The sequence below is a fragment of the Tiliqua scincoides genome, chromosome 3 (assembly GCF_035046505.1).
Source record: "Tiliqua scincoides isolate rTilSci1 chromosome 3, rTilSci1.hap2, whole genome shotgun sequence".
Classification (NCBI taxonomy): Eukaryota; Metazoa; Chordata; class Lepidosauria; order Squamata; family Scincidae; genus Tiliqua; species Tiliqua scincoides.
The window spans coordinates 151,314,228-151,328,144 of NC_089823.1; the positions used below are offsets into that span (position 1 = coordinate 151,314,228).

At 40.4% G+C, this 13,917-nt stretch overlaps 1 protein-coding gene across 1 annotated transcript in view; it reads left to right on the top strand.

The window, feature by feature from the left end:
- TET1 (tet methylcytosine dioxygenase 1) overlaps positions 1-8,256 on the top strand; it is a 64,339-nt gene extending 56,083 nt beyond the window's left edge. Inside the window, exons 8-11 of the mRNA XM_066620675.1 lie at positions 1,568-1,657; positions 4,483-4,620; positions 5,918-6,254; positions 7,077-8,256. Coding sequence (XP_066476772.1) covers positions 1,568-1,657; positions 4,483-4,620; positions 5,918-6,254; positions 7,077-8,191 — 1,680 coding nt within the window. The 3' untranslated portion in view covers positions 8,192-8,256. The remainder of the gene's footprint in view (positions 1-1,567; positions 1,658-4,482; positions 4,621-5,917; positions 6,255-7,076) is intronic.
- The last annotated feature ends 5,661 nt before the right edge of the window (positions 8,257-13,917 follow it).

Sequence of the window (13,917 nt, forward strand, 5' to 3'; positions counted from 1 at the left end):
AGGGTGGAGAATGAACTGCCTGCAACCAAAGCAGCAACCCACAGATCTTCACTTCAAATAATAAATATAATAAATTTCTAATTAAACAGGCCTACAAAACTGAGGGTCAGAGAAGTTTTTTCCAAGCTTTATGGTGGTTTGATATGAATTTGGGTTGCCAATTCCAAAAAACGGCATATCACGTCTAGTTTTTGTATAGCCTCATTAGTGAATGGTTCAAGCAGCTTCCTCATGAGGAAGCCATGGTGTAGGCTTCCTCATGAGGAAGCTGCTTGAACCATTCACTAAAGAGGCTATGCCATGTCTCCAAAACTAGACGTGATAGGGCAAAACGGATGCCGTTTTTGGAATCAGCACCCCAAATATATCCAGGATTTGGTGTAATGTTTAAGGAAGCAAAATGTGTGTTGGCCTGTGCAATTGCAGATCTAACTGTATTTTTTTGTGAAGTGGTGGGGGTTGCACGCAGGGCCCATGAGAGGGGATACAGGGGTAATTTGTACCCCAGGCCCAGGAGCCAAAGGAGGGTTTGAAATTTCCTGGGATCTTATATTTTCCAATCTTACCCAAACTTGCTGCCCATGTAGGATGCCTGGTGTATGGCAGCTATGGCTGCTGCAAGCCATGTGCTGGGCAAAGGAATGCATACATGACATTCCTGATCAGTGTCAAATCTGGGAGGAAACTGGTCTGCTACAGCAGCTCTTTGGCTTGTGGATCTGCTTACCATGAAGGAGTGTATCAAGGACACAGCTGTGGCATTACAGCTGCTGTAGAAGTATGTTTTGGTACACACAGGACACTTTCCATTCTAGTGTGAGCCTAAATATGATGATCTAATTTTCTGCAATGATTTTCTATATTTAAAATTTTTTAGAGACTTAGGAGTGTGTTTGGTTTTCTGTATTACTGAATCTAGCTGCTGACACTGTGGGCAGGTAGACCTGGTCACTGCCTTGGGAAGCACAGCAGACCAGGACTCCAAAGACTCTTCTTGCTGTTGTACCCCTGATAAAATTCCGCTTGGAGACCCTGGATTCATGTGGTCTGTGCCAATTCCAATTTTTGTCTCAACAGTCCGTGGGCTCCTAAAGGTTGGGAACCACTCCCTTAAATGATCTAAAGGAGCCCTGGAGCTCTTAGTAGCAGGCTTTGAGAAATACTGCTCTAAACTACTATAATTAAGTAGCAGATCCCCAAATATGTTCAACTCACAGAACAAATGTGTCTGTCTTTTTTATTATGAGCATGATTGCCCTTCCAGCATTTCAAGTAGCCATTAGTTTCTGAAACAGAATCTGTGTAGGGAAGAAGGAAATGAAAACTAGTGTTGAGGTTCTTTTAATTCAATGTTTGGGATTAGTTGACTTTTCTCTCTATTTTACTGACAAAAAATGTTGCTGTGTTTTATCATTATGACAGCAAGCTCACATGTGGATTAGTCACCAAAGCCACTGGATATTGACTCAATATCCTAATGAAGCTTGGTTAATGTTGGTTTCTTTGTTTTACTGACATACCTTACAAACTTGAAATTTTATCTGATTATTTTTCTCCCTCTGTCTAGGAAGAAAACCTGGAAAATAATTTGCAAACTTTAGCTACAGATGTGGCTCCGCTGTATCAGAAACTTGCCCCTGATGCTTTCCAGAATCAGGTAGGTCTGAGAAAACACAACTATTTAAATACACAATGTATCCCATGCCTACTTTTTGATGCTATTGTTTGCACGGGTTTGAATATATGAAGTAATACAAATACTCCTATCTAGATAGCAATTCAGATGGTTGAGTGCCTCCCAGCTAGTACAGAACAGGGCCACCAATGTGTAAGGTGGTGGTTTCTACATACTCTGATAATTTCTTGGATACACAGCAGTACATACAATTGTAATTTAAAAGAAAAGGGGGGAACCCAAAATGGTCTAATGTGGATTGAGCATGCTCAGTGATCCCCCCATCTTCCCTGCCCCCCCCCCGGCACCATGGAATGTTGAGGTATCTGTTGAGGACACACAGCAGAACATGCTGGTGGAAGGAGGGAAAAGGAATTTGGCTGCCTGAGTCTTTAATACCTTTAATACCTTATCCTGCATGCTAGAGGTAGGCGTTAGGGTTGGAAATGCAAGGTATTATTGCAGGTCCTTCTTGCACCTGTGCATTACAAGTTGAACTTGACCCTTTGATATGTATGAGCAAAAACTGTGTAAAATGACAATCACAGCATTCCAAAAGGTGTTTATGATGAGTAAATTACATCTTAAAGTAATTTACCAGTTAACTTCTATTGGATCCTTAGGCTACTTATCTGGTACCTAGTTTGTCATATTAGTTTTGCACCTGTTTTCATGTATTTTGCACCTTTTGTGTATTTCTGGGTGCAGCAAGACTCAAAACATATGAAAATCAAAATGGAAGGAAATGTCTGAACTCACCCATTGTGTGGCCAGAATGTGTAGTGGAAGCTCTTGATTTACACTGTCTCAATTTGCACTTTTTTGAAATAGCACAATTTGCAAACTAAGACCAGAAATGAGATTTGCACAGTCTTGTTTTTGAAATAGCTCAGTTAAGCTTCTACATGTACCAAGGTTCATCCTGGGTTTGGAACCTCTTAAGGACTCTGCAAGCCAATTATATTCACTCCATTCCCCCCTTTTTTGTTTCTAAAGTCCCTTCTCTTAAGCTTCTTCAGAACCTCCCACCCTATGAAGACCAGGCGCGCCTGGTCTTGTCTGTGGGTCCTTAGACAAGTAGACACTCTCCCAACCTGCTTTGCCCCCCACACAGAGCTAGCTTATGACACAAAGACTCAAACACAGCTGATACACCATGGCTGCTTTCTTTGCCACAGCTGAAAAAAGCAAGCTAACCCTGAATATTGAGGAGCCAGGCAATGTTCCACGTGCTATCCCCATATTGATTATACACTGTTTCTTTTTTATTTGAGTGAGTCCTTTTTTTGTGTCTAGTGTCTCTTAGACCTTGCCTTCTGTCGTCTTAAGGGCCATGTCTAGGATGATGTAGTACCTGACACACCCTTCGGCCAACCATTTCTTGTTTGGCATGGAAGCAGCGCTTCACATTCTCTCCTGGCTACTTCTAGCTTCTTTCTCCTTGCCAAGTGTATTTATCAGCAAGGAAGCTGGCCTGTCATTGGTTCCGAATGAAAAAGAGCAATTCCAACACAAATGTTCAAATTGCGGAGGAGATCTTTTCTTAATGGCTGCAGAGCCAAGACAGGAACCATGCTGCACTTGCTGAACTTGGGCAGGGAAAGTATAGCTGTGCAGGACATGAGATCTACCTTAAGGGTGATTTTGACAGTGACAGCACTAAGCAAGTTCCCCAGTTCATACCAATCCCATTGTTCCTTATTGGAAAATCTATTTTAATTTATACATTTTTGGTATACGTTCCATTTTCCTGGAACATAACCCCCCATGTAAATTGAGAGCTGCCTGTATAGCCTACTAGATCTCCCTGTGGTTACAGCTATTGTGGGGTCGGGCATGTGTTTTTGTTAACCAGCCACTGTACACTAATACAATACTAATAATAGCACTGTTTTGTAGAAACAGCCTGTGGCATTTGAAGGAATACATGTTTTCCCAGTCAGAAAGTTTTTGGCTTTTAATTGCTTTGAATCAAGTAGTTGTAACAGGGCTAGGTAGTTGAAACAGGCCTCTTGCAACTTTCTTGGGTCTACCTAAAGGTAGATTAATGGGCCACAACTCTTGGTTTCCAGCTTCTTCTAATTTTGACTTGTGTCATTTCATCCCCTATCCAACTCTGTACTACATGTAGCTATACTGTATTCTTCATCTGCACTGCACTGCACTTCAGTGTAGTGTCTGAAATTTCTATATTACAGGTGTAGATTTTATATCCATGGATCTGGCAACACAGGTCCCCCGAACCCACATTGCACCAGACTTGGCCCAAACTGAACCCTCTGAAGGTGAGCTGATCTACTTCCCCAGGCCTCAGAATGCCTTATAAGGCATAAAAACATGTTTTTTAATGTTTTTATAAGGCATAAAAACAGTTTCCCTCCAGAAACTGGAAATAGCATTTTTTGGGCTTTTTTGGCCCCTCAGAGGCCATGAACAGATGCGAGTGACCTTTGCAGGCTTCAGAAAGCCCTTCGGAGGGTTTAAAGGGGCCAAAACTATGGTTTTTGGTATTCATGGGCGGGGGTCCAAGAATGGATCCCTCACAGATACCAAGGCTCCACCTGTAATAATCCTTACAAATACAATTTTTAATTAAATTTTAGATTCAACATTTGATTCATGCTACAAGGAGCAGCAAGTTAAAGCCAAACACTTTGTAATTGGAAAAATGTATTTCTTCAAAGATTTGATTGTTTGCTTTTCTCTTAGACCTGTTATTTACTCAGAATGAAAAATTCCCTTCAGCTCATTGTGTCTGACATGATGTCGTATCATTTCCAAATGAGATCTAGTTATCTTATTTTTAGGTGGAAAATGAAAACCTGGGTCCTGATTGTCGGCTTGGAGTCAAAGAGGGTCGGCCTTTCTCTGGGGTCACAGCTTGCATTGATTTCTGTGCCCATGCCCACAAAGATACACACAACATGCACAATGGGAGCACTGTGGTAGGTAAAGTTACTAGGATGCTGTTTCTAAAGTGCTTGTTGATTGGAATTTGTACCTATTTAGGTCTCAAGTTCCTATTCATGGTTGCAGTCTCCTTTTAGGTCTCCACTTTTAGGTTTTAAAAAGTGGTCTCTTTTTAGATTTTATCCACTTCTTAAAACTTAAATATTCAAACTGTAAAGTTTAGCAAGTGGGCTACATTTTATACAATTCAAGAGAGCAATCAATGTACAATAACAAAAATTCCATTGTTAGTTTATTGAAGTTTAGACCTGTAAAATGCTTAACATGGCTTTAGTGTTTGGATGTATGCAGCACTATGCACCATTCATTTTTAAAGCTGAGGTCATTTGCAAGGACCCTTTCAACAGCTTGAATTCGTGTTAAATTCAATGAACTCCTGCAGCTCCCCATAGAGGTATTTTCTGCTGGAACTGTACATGGGAGCTAGGGTGGGAACAGGCTGTGGGTTTTACTCCTTCTCCTTAACCAAATAGAGAAGTGAACAACCATATTGAGAGTGTTGACCACTTTGATATCCCCATGAAGGCAAACAAGTTTAAAGGTAAAGACAAATTATTAAAATCCTGCAGTCAAACATGGGATGTCTCAGTTTAGTTGTTCTTCCCATAGCTCTCTAAACCAAGACCAGGTCTGTCCTCAATAGTCACAAGGGAAGAATATCATTAAAGTATGAGACAAAGAGCTTGTTATAAGATTATCAGATAATGATGATCTAAAGAGGAACAATGGTCAACCTGTTGTCTTTTCAATTGAATATAAGATTCTTGAGTTAATCATTTAATTGGCATCTTTCTTGATTAGACTACACAAACTCTTTGCTAGGTTTCTGTATATTTTCCATTTCATTCTATTTTGGTTCAAGCAAAAGTACTGTGATAGAATCTTTGTTCAGAAGCTAAAAGGCACGTGTGTGTGATTAGAAAGAAGCTTACTGTGATTCTAGAAAATCTTTCTTTCTTCTCTATCCAATTCAAGCTTAGAATATTTTTAAGTGACTGTGAAACTGTTATTTCCAGTTTCTTCAGTTTACCACTTGAGTGTCTGAAAATCGTGTCTTGTTACATGAGGCAAGTCTACGTATAAGCTGGAGGTGATTTTGTACAATTGTACCCATACGTATAAAATAATTCCACATGGTAAAGTGGGAAAGGGAAAAATGAAGGTTGCTTTATCCTTTCTTACTCAGTCTAAAACACACATGTCAGTATGTCTTTCAATTAATTGCTTCAATAACACACAACTCAAATTTATTGTGTCCTGTTTTTTTGTTAGGTTTGTACTTTAACAAAAGAAGATAACCGTATAGTGGGAGTGATACCAAATGATGAACAGCTGCATGTGTTACCTCTTTACAAAATTTCACAAACAGATGAGTTTGGCACAGAGGAGGGGCTGGAAGCCAAGATAAAAGCTGGGGCAATACAGGTGCTTACTGCTTTTCCCCGAGAAGTAAGAATGTTAGCTGAGCCACGCAGAGCAACCAAGAAGAAGAAAGGTGAATCAAAGAAAACACAAGAAAAGCAAACTTCAGCTGAAAAAAAGCAGTCAGCGTCTATAAAGGGGAAAAATGGAGTGCCAGAAAATACCGGTAAAACTTCACAAACATTAGGTAGGTAAAACATACTTAGTTTCAAACGGGTGCTGATGGCACTACACTGCAGGTGGGGCCTCCAGGACTTGTTCTTGGACCCCCCCCCCATGGATACAGAAAATCATGGTAATCAAATCTGCTATCTTTGGCCCCTTAAGGTGACTCTGGTTGCCTCCAGAGGACTTTCTGAAGCCTGCAGAGGTTGCACGCATCTGCCCACAGCCTCTGCAGGCTTCAAAATGACTTTTCCTTCGGGGGGGGGGACGGGGACAGAAACCGGAAGTGACATTTTAATGCCATGTAAGGCATTCTAAGGCCGGGGGAAACCCCTGGAGGGGCTTCAGGGGCTTAAGCTTCTCTCTTTACAGCCTTGTTTATAACAAAGCCGTACTTAACCTTAATTTGTCTCTCATCACTTGACATAGTTTTCCTTCTTCCCATTCTCAGTCTCTGGGCTCGTAATCCCAGTGGTGCCCATCTACTATAGAATGCAAATCTATGATGATGTAATGTTACTTTTGTGTTGTATACAGCCATGTGCCTAACATCATTGCTTCTAAGTGCTTAGAATCCTACGGGTATATACAAATAGCTTCAAAGGCAATTCTGGATAATCTGCAGTATCTTGTAGGAATTCTGGTCATCCCAACTATTTTTTATGAAAAAATCTTTGAACCTCTTATGGTTAGAGGAATACAATTTTAAAATGAGATAGGGAAAAAATATCAACAAATTAATACTGAAGAGAAATTTGAATTGTCATTCTCATAATGTCATATTTATAAATTATTTATGGAAACATTCAACCTTATATTTGAAACTTGTTTGTTTTCCCCTTAGGAAACAAAAAAAATACAAAAATGGAGGCTGGCGGTCACCTTTCCACAGTAAAACTTAATTCGGACACTACTAAGAATGGTTCTGTGTTAAAACAATATGCTCCTTCCTCCCCTTTAAAGCTGAATAGTTTACATTCATGCTCTCCATTCACTCATAAAGCTGGTAGTATAATGCCGGTGACAAGTAGTCAAGAAGGTTTTTCAACTCCCTACGGGTATTTGCAATGCAGTAATAACAAACCTCCCGTGACACCCAAAGGTAAGAACTTTGATGTGTCTGTCAGTGATCATACTGGAATTTTGCTGGATGAGAAGAGGGATAGTATGCCCCCATTTCAGGACCTTACTATTTCAGAGTCCACAGCCTACAGAGACACTCTGCCCTGCACACTTGAACAAGAAGTAGTCAACAAGCAACATTGTGAAATTAAGTTAGAAAACTTTCCTGCCTCACAGTTGGCTAGCTCTTTTGATTCATCCGTACCATTGAATACTCTGGCAAATGTAATCAGAAATGAAATTAGCTCTTCCTTTGAAGGTCCAGTGCAAAAAGATAGTGTCAAGCAATCCTCAAATTATGATTCTGCCACTATGGATAAAAAGCTAAGTAGTGAGCCCCTAAAATACACGGATTCTGAAGAAAAAACAGAGGAAATGTGGTCAGACAGCGAGCATAATTTTTTGGATAATGATATTGGTGGGGTAGCCGTAGCACCATCTCATGGATCCATCTTAATTGAATGTGCACGCCGAGAACTACATGCCACCACTCCTATTAAAAAGCCAAACAGAAATCATCCTACACGGATCTCTTTAGTCTTCTATCAACACAAAAACTTAAATGAGCCAAAACATGGGATAGCGCTGTGGGAGGCAAAGATGGCCGAGAGGGCAAAAGAAAAGGAAGCAGAAAAATTGGGCACTGAAAATACCAGTCTGCAGCCCAATGACAGAAATACACACCAGGTCAATGCAACAAGAGAGATATTCTATGAAGATAATGAATTTAACCAAATTCCATCCCGCCGAGCATTAACTGTAACTCATGATAATATCATAACAGTCTCCACTTATGCCCTCACACGAGTTGCAGGGCCATATAACCATTGGGCATAAGATGTGGTTTTTTAATAGCAACTGTACAACTTTGCCTTGGAGCAGTGTTACACAATAATTCCTAAAGGTGCTGTTAAAGAACAACTTACTCTTTGTTCATCTCAACCATTTGACGGCTGAGGTAAAAAAAGAAAAGATTGTTTTTCTTAAACTGTGACTTTATATATCTTAACATCTGATTATTCTCAAGCACATTTTAAGCAAAAAAATATGTATAGTTAAGATGATTTTGGCTAGGCTATTAACCCTGATTGAATTATTCAGTTTATTACTTTTTTGGAATTTATACTTTGGTGCTTTGAATCGTCTGTTTACTACAAATGGGCTTTTTATAAAGATTTTAAGAGATTTCACCTTTTATGATATAAAATCAAGTTAGACAGTATTACCTATTCCACAGCTCTTGGTGCTTAATCACATCAAACAGTTAAAGATAAGCTGATTTATTTCTTCATGGTGCCATTGCTTCAACAGCTTCCAATCATTGCTGTGAAGTCCAATTTAAGGATAAAGAACCAATGATTTATCTTATTGATTTTTTCATGTATGTATAGTTGTGTGTCTGCCTACGTGTGTGATCCCCACCCTCGCACACATGCACACAACATCATTAGTGATGGTTAGAGGTTGTAAACTGTAAATATAAATATTTAAAAGCACTTTCTATTTTTAAAGTTAACTTGAAATAGTATAAGGATCACATTTGTCTAAGGTTTGTGCATTCTGTACAAGGAATTTATTTTTTTCTTACTGTGTAGAGTTCCATATTGCTACAACAAAAGTACATATATACTAAGAATACCTGGTTTTAAACTTCCCCCTTTTTTCCATTGAAACTTTGGTTTGTTAACAGAATTTTAATAAAATGCAGAAAGTTCATGTGCAAATATGAATTAAGACACATTTTATGGTATTTTGTTGTAAGAATGAATTTACTATGGTTTATTTGAGCAATAAGTGCACCCGTCTCTCTCATACAGAGCACTGCAAGTTACGTACAACAACCAAATGTTCCTCTCATGCCTCAGGGGTAGAATTGTTATGGCATCAGAAACTGCCCCCTAGAGTTGCCTTATTAATATTTTGGAAAGTATAACTTTTAAAAGAGAGAAATTTGCAGTATCAGCTGTTTTATAATACTTTTGAGTTTATTGATACTTCCAGAATGTTCATCAACTGTTTGTTGTTAGTTGAAGAGGATTTTATAAGCCTATTCTGTAAAAATGTCTCCCCCATATTAAAAGCAAAACAGTGACAACTAAGGGCTGATTCTCACAAAATGTTTCATAGCTCAGTAGCAAAGCACATGCTTTGTATGAAGAACTTTGCAGGTTAACTCCCTGGCATCTTCAGTCAGCAAAAAGAATCTCAGAGAGGCAAAGGTCTTTCCAACCCTGCACCCTTGAGAAATGCTTTCAGTTCAAATTGAGCTAGAATGACTAAGGGTGCAATCCAAACCTGCCCTGGAGCAAGCAGGCCACCGGGCCTGCATTACATCCAAGGCAGGATTGGGGCTGCAAGTGGCTCAGCCGAGGGCAAGGGGAATTGCTTCCCCTTACCCCGGGTAAAGCCTCAGCAGCCCCAATGGGACTACTCAGCTCTGCGCCACCTCACACGGTAGCGCAAATCCAAGCAGTCCAGGTCTGCCCCAGGCTGCTCGGGAACGGGGTTAGGATCCGGAATAACTGCCGGATCTTGGCCCCACCACCCACTCCCTGCCTGCCTGCCTCCAGGAGCACCCGCCCTGCCCCACCCCAAAACGCCTCCTCCCTGCCCTCCCCACGGCCCCCCCAGACCCCTGCGTTAGCTGAGCTCGGCCAATGCAATTTACCTGGCTCCCAGGGCCCGTGTCGGCATGGGGAGGCCGGCAGATGTCCGTGTGCCAGCCTAACACCACTTATATTGCTGCAAAAGTGCTTTATGGCACTTTCGCAACAACCTTGGCCAGGCGCAAGGGACATGCGCCGTCCAAGGCCTGGTTTGGATCGGGCCCTAATGGTCTAATGCAGGGGTGTCCAAAGTTTTTGGCAGGAGGGCCACATTGTCTCTCTGACACCGTGTCAGGGGCCAGGGGAAAAAAGAATTAATTTACATTTTAAATTTGAATAAATTTACATAAGTTTACATAAATGAATATATTAAAGATGAACTTCTGAATGAATGAAGGTCTTGCAATAGCTCAAGGCCTGTAAAAGACCTTGCACAAAGCAAGGCTGGCCTTTCCTTTGCTGCCGCTATTGCATCACAGATGTGAAACAGCAAGCAGTGGAGGAAGCCCTCATCCCACAGCTCATGCAAGAGGTCAAACAGTCACCCTCATGCTGAGAGCAGTTGCATCGGGCCAGTGTGGGCTCCAACAAATCTCTGAAGGGCCAGAGGCTCATTTTAGACAGGGGGCTCCCTGAGGGCTGCATTGAGAGGCCTCAAGAGCCTCAAGTGGCCCCCGGGTCGGGGATTTGGGCACTCCTGGTCTAATGTAAGGAAGTGGAATTGTACTCACAGGCTATGTCTTACCAGCATTCACGAATTCAGCATTATGTGAAAGGGCCTTATGCATCAACACCTTCTCCATGCATTCAGGAACCTTGGGAAAATCAGGGTTCTCAGTCATGTAGAAAAGGTTCTGCACGTGTTCAGCTGTAGGTATGTAGGGTTCTTTCACACTAATACACTAGTGTGTGTGTTGTGGGATGTGGCCACAGTACTTGTGGATGTTGGGAGCAAGGCCCGAGGACATAGTCCTTTCTGCACATTCAATTGACCTCACAGTTTTGTGAAAGACTCCTTTAGTGTGTATCTCAGTTTAAGACCCAGCTATACTACAATTATTTCATCACTAATTTTAATGCTACATATATTCCCCCTCTTTGATTCTTCTGAGTTCAAACTCACATACTTTTCTAGACACTGTACACGTGGAGCCTTTCCAAAGTGTTTACCAGTTAGAACAGCCATTTTCAACCACTGTGCCATGGCACACTGGTGTGCGCGAATGGTCCCCAGGTGTGCTGTGGGAATTTGGGAGAAGGTCATTCATCAGTAGGACCATTAGGGGATGTGAGCCCCCATTGACCGCACAGTGTGCCTTGTCAAGGCACACCATCAACTTTTTGATAATTGACCATTTTAGTGCCTTTCCAGTGTGCCACGAGATGAAAAAGGTTGAAAATCACTGAGTTAGAAGCTCAATACCACATAGGAATAACAGGATATATTAATATTTCTGAGGGATCTTTATCCTAAAAGAAGACTTTCCATTTGCAAAACTTGTGCCCGAACTTTTTTTTCATCCTTAGAGAATAGTTGCGGGATTGATCTGCTCAGTTTCTTGATTGAGAGCCTTGAAAGAAGGCATAGGCATAGCGATGGAATTGTGCAATGATAACTGCTATCACATAATTTTTCCACTTGGAACATTTTGGCAAAAAAAACTGATAGTGTCAAATCTGATATCCTGAATACCCGTACATGATTATATTCCTGACACATCTCTATGATCTTCTGATAACTCTGATGAGAGAGGCAAGGTTGAAAAAACACTTCATGTTTCTATGGGCCAGCTTTAGACGTGACATAGGTCTGGGAGGAGGCATTAACTTGATGCTGCCACCTAAGAAAGTTTCTAGCCAGCTAGTTGCCAGGGATTTTTCCAGCCCTGATTATGTGGATGTCCAGACAGAAGGAAATATTAATTAGCAGTTCAAACACTTGACTGCCAAGATCCAGTGAATGATCTGAGAGCACCTGATGGTGCAGCACTGCTGAAACTAGGTGGGTCTGTTAAAATAATATTTAAAACAAAAACCTTAGTGGCCATAAGCAAACAAATTGCGTGAATCAGCTCCGAATAGTGAATTAACCAATTTATCTTGTCACAATGGTGGTGTCCTAATTGAACATTAGGATTAAGCATTCCCTGATTGGTATACTGTAGCATCCCGCTCCTTTGCTCTCTTCCTCTTTTTGTACAGTTTGGTTATTGAATAATCCAATCAAATTATCAGCCTTGATAAGGGTCATACCCTGCAATTTATATTCAAGGGATGAGAAATTTGTTGATCTTGACCAGTCCAGCTAAGAACAGGGGGCTCTGACTTCGCATGGTTTTTATGAATAACAATTGCAGGTGATAAGGGTAAGCTCTTTGGTTACATTTCTCCATGATGTATATAAATTCTACAGATATAACCAGAGCTTCAATTTTTTTTCATCAATATACTTGATAATATTGTAGTGGTGCTGTAACAAATGTAACTGAATTGTCTAGATTTTCCAGAAATACTAGACATGGTGCTTTATTTTTAAAAAGTCTACCATAGTTGTGGATCTGAACTGGTTGTTAATCTGACATAGTTTTGATCTGAAAAAAAAAGATATGTGAATACTATCGTTTACCCTGAATCACTTAGGATTCTGGTCCTGCAAAAATGTAAATGTGAGATTCATACCAATTATCTCACTGCAGCTGCTTTGCATAATATTAGAGTATCTAGATCCAGGGAATCAAGAGCACCACAAGAGACTGCACTCCCACTGCTGCACCTGTTGAGCAGGATCCTCTCCACCTCTCCTTCTACCAAATAGATAATCACCATTGTCAACTCTGTCAGTCCAAATAACTCATTAGGCAAGGTGGAAGCCAGAAGAAAGATGCTTGCATAGCCTGGCACTTGCTTCTCCCCACCACTTGACCTCACAAATGATTGGACATTTTAGAGATTACAGTGCTGATCATATTTTGTAATCCATGCCTTGTGCAGGAGCGCTGTGTGTAAAGTCTGGTGCTGGATGCAAGATATTGTTTTCCCTCTGTCAGCAGCCATTTGCACTCCCAGTAGGGCAGCTGAACAAGAAAAATCAATTTCTTCTTGCAAATAGATGTCAAAGAATTGTGTGCAAACAAATGCATGTTTTAAAATGCATCATTGAAATCAGTGCAATGTAAGCTTATAGCAAGTCTCAGTTATTTCTGTGGGGCCTGAATAAGCCTGACTTCTTCTGGATTGTGCCTATGATCTGTGGTACTAAAGACATTTGCGGAGTCTAATGTACATTAAGACTCTGCTGGCATGATTGCATTTTGATTTTGGATACTATCTCTATATCCAAACTGTTAATTGCAATGTGATGCCATTGAGACCTGTTCTGCAATCCTTATGCAACAGCCCATTGAATCAACTGGAATTTCAATACAGCACGTAAGGAGAAGATTTCAACTTGGTCTTTCTATTTTTTGAGCAAACTTTGTAAAAACTCATATGCTGCATTTTTGTTAGTTAAAAGCTTATTATTAGTTCCAATAGAGGCTATGAAGGGATTGTAAATAACTTTAAAGTCAATATTATACCATCATTTTGTACCAGCAGTTTTCTGCTTCTTGAATATCTATATACATTAAATTGTTATGGTATTTTTGTGTGCCTTAGATCTACATTTTAAAATTTGTATATTTTTGTGAGCCTAAGAGTTATTAAAAATAGCAGCTGTTTATACAGTAAGTAGGGTTATTAATTCTTCCAGCTACTCAACTGCACAGTTGTTGAGTAGCAATGTTTGTTCAAGCTTTATAGCAATCATTCTGTAGAAAGAAAACTTTGCTGGAAGGGTCACTGGCTACTTGTGCAGAGAACCGCTAACTTCATGTTGGCACAACTGTATCCAGTCCAGATGCAAATAATTTTTTCTTTAATGCCTACATAATGGAAGTATCACTATTGGTTGTAAAT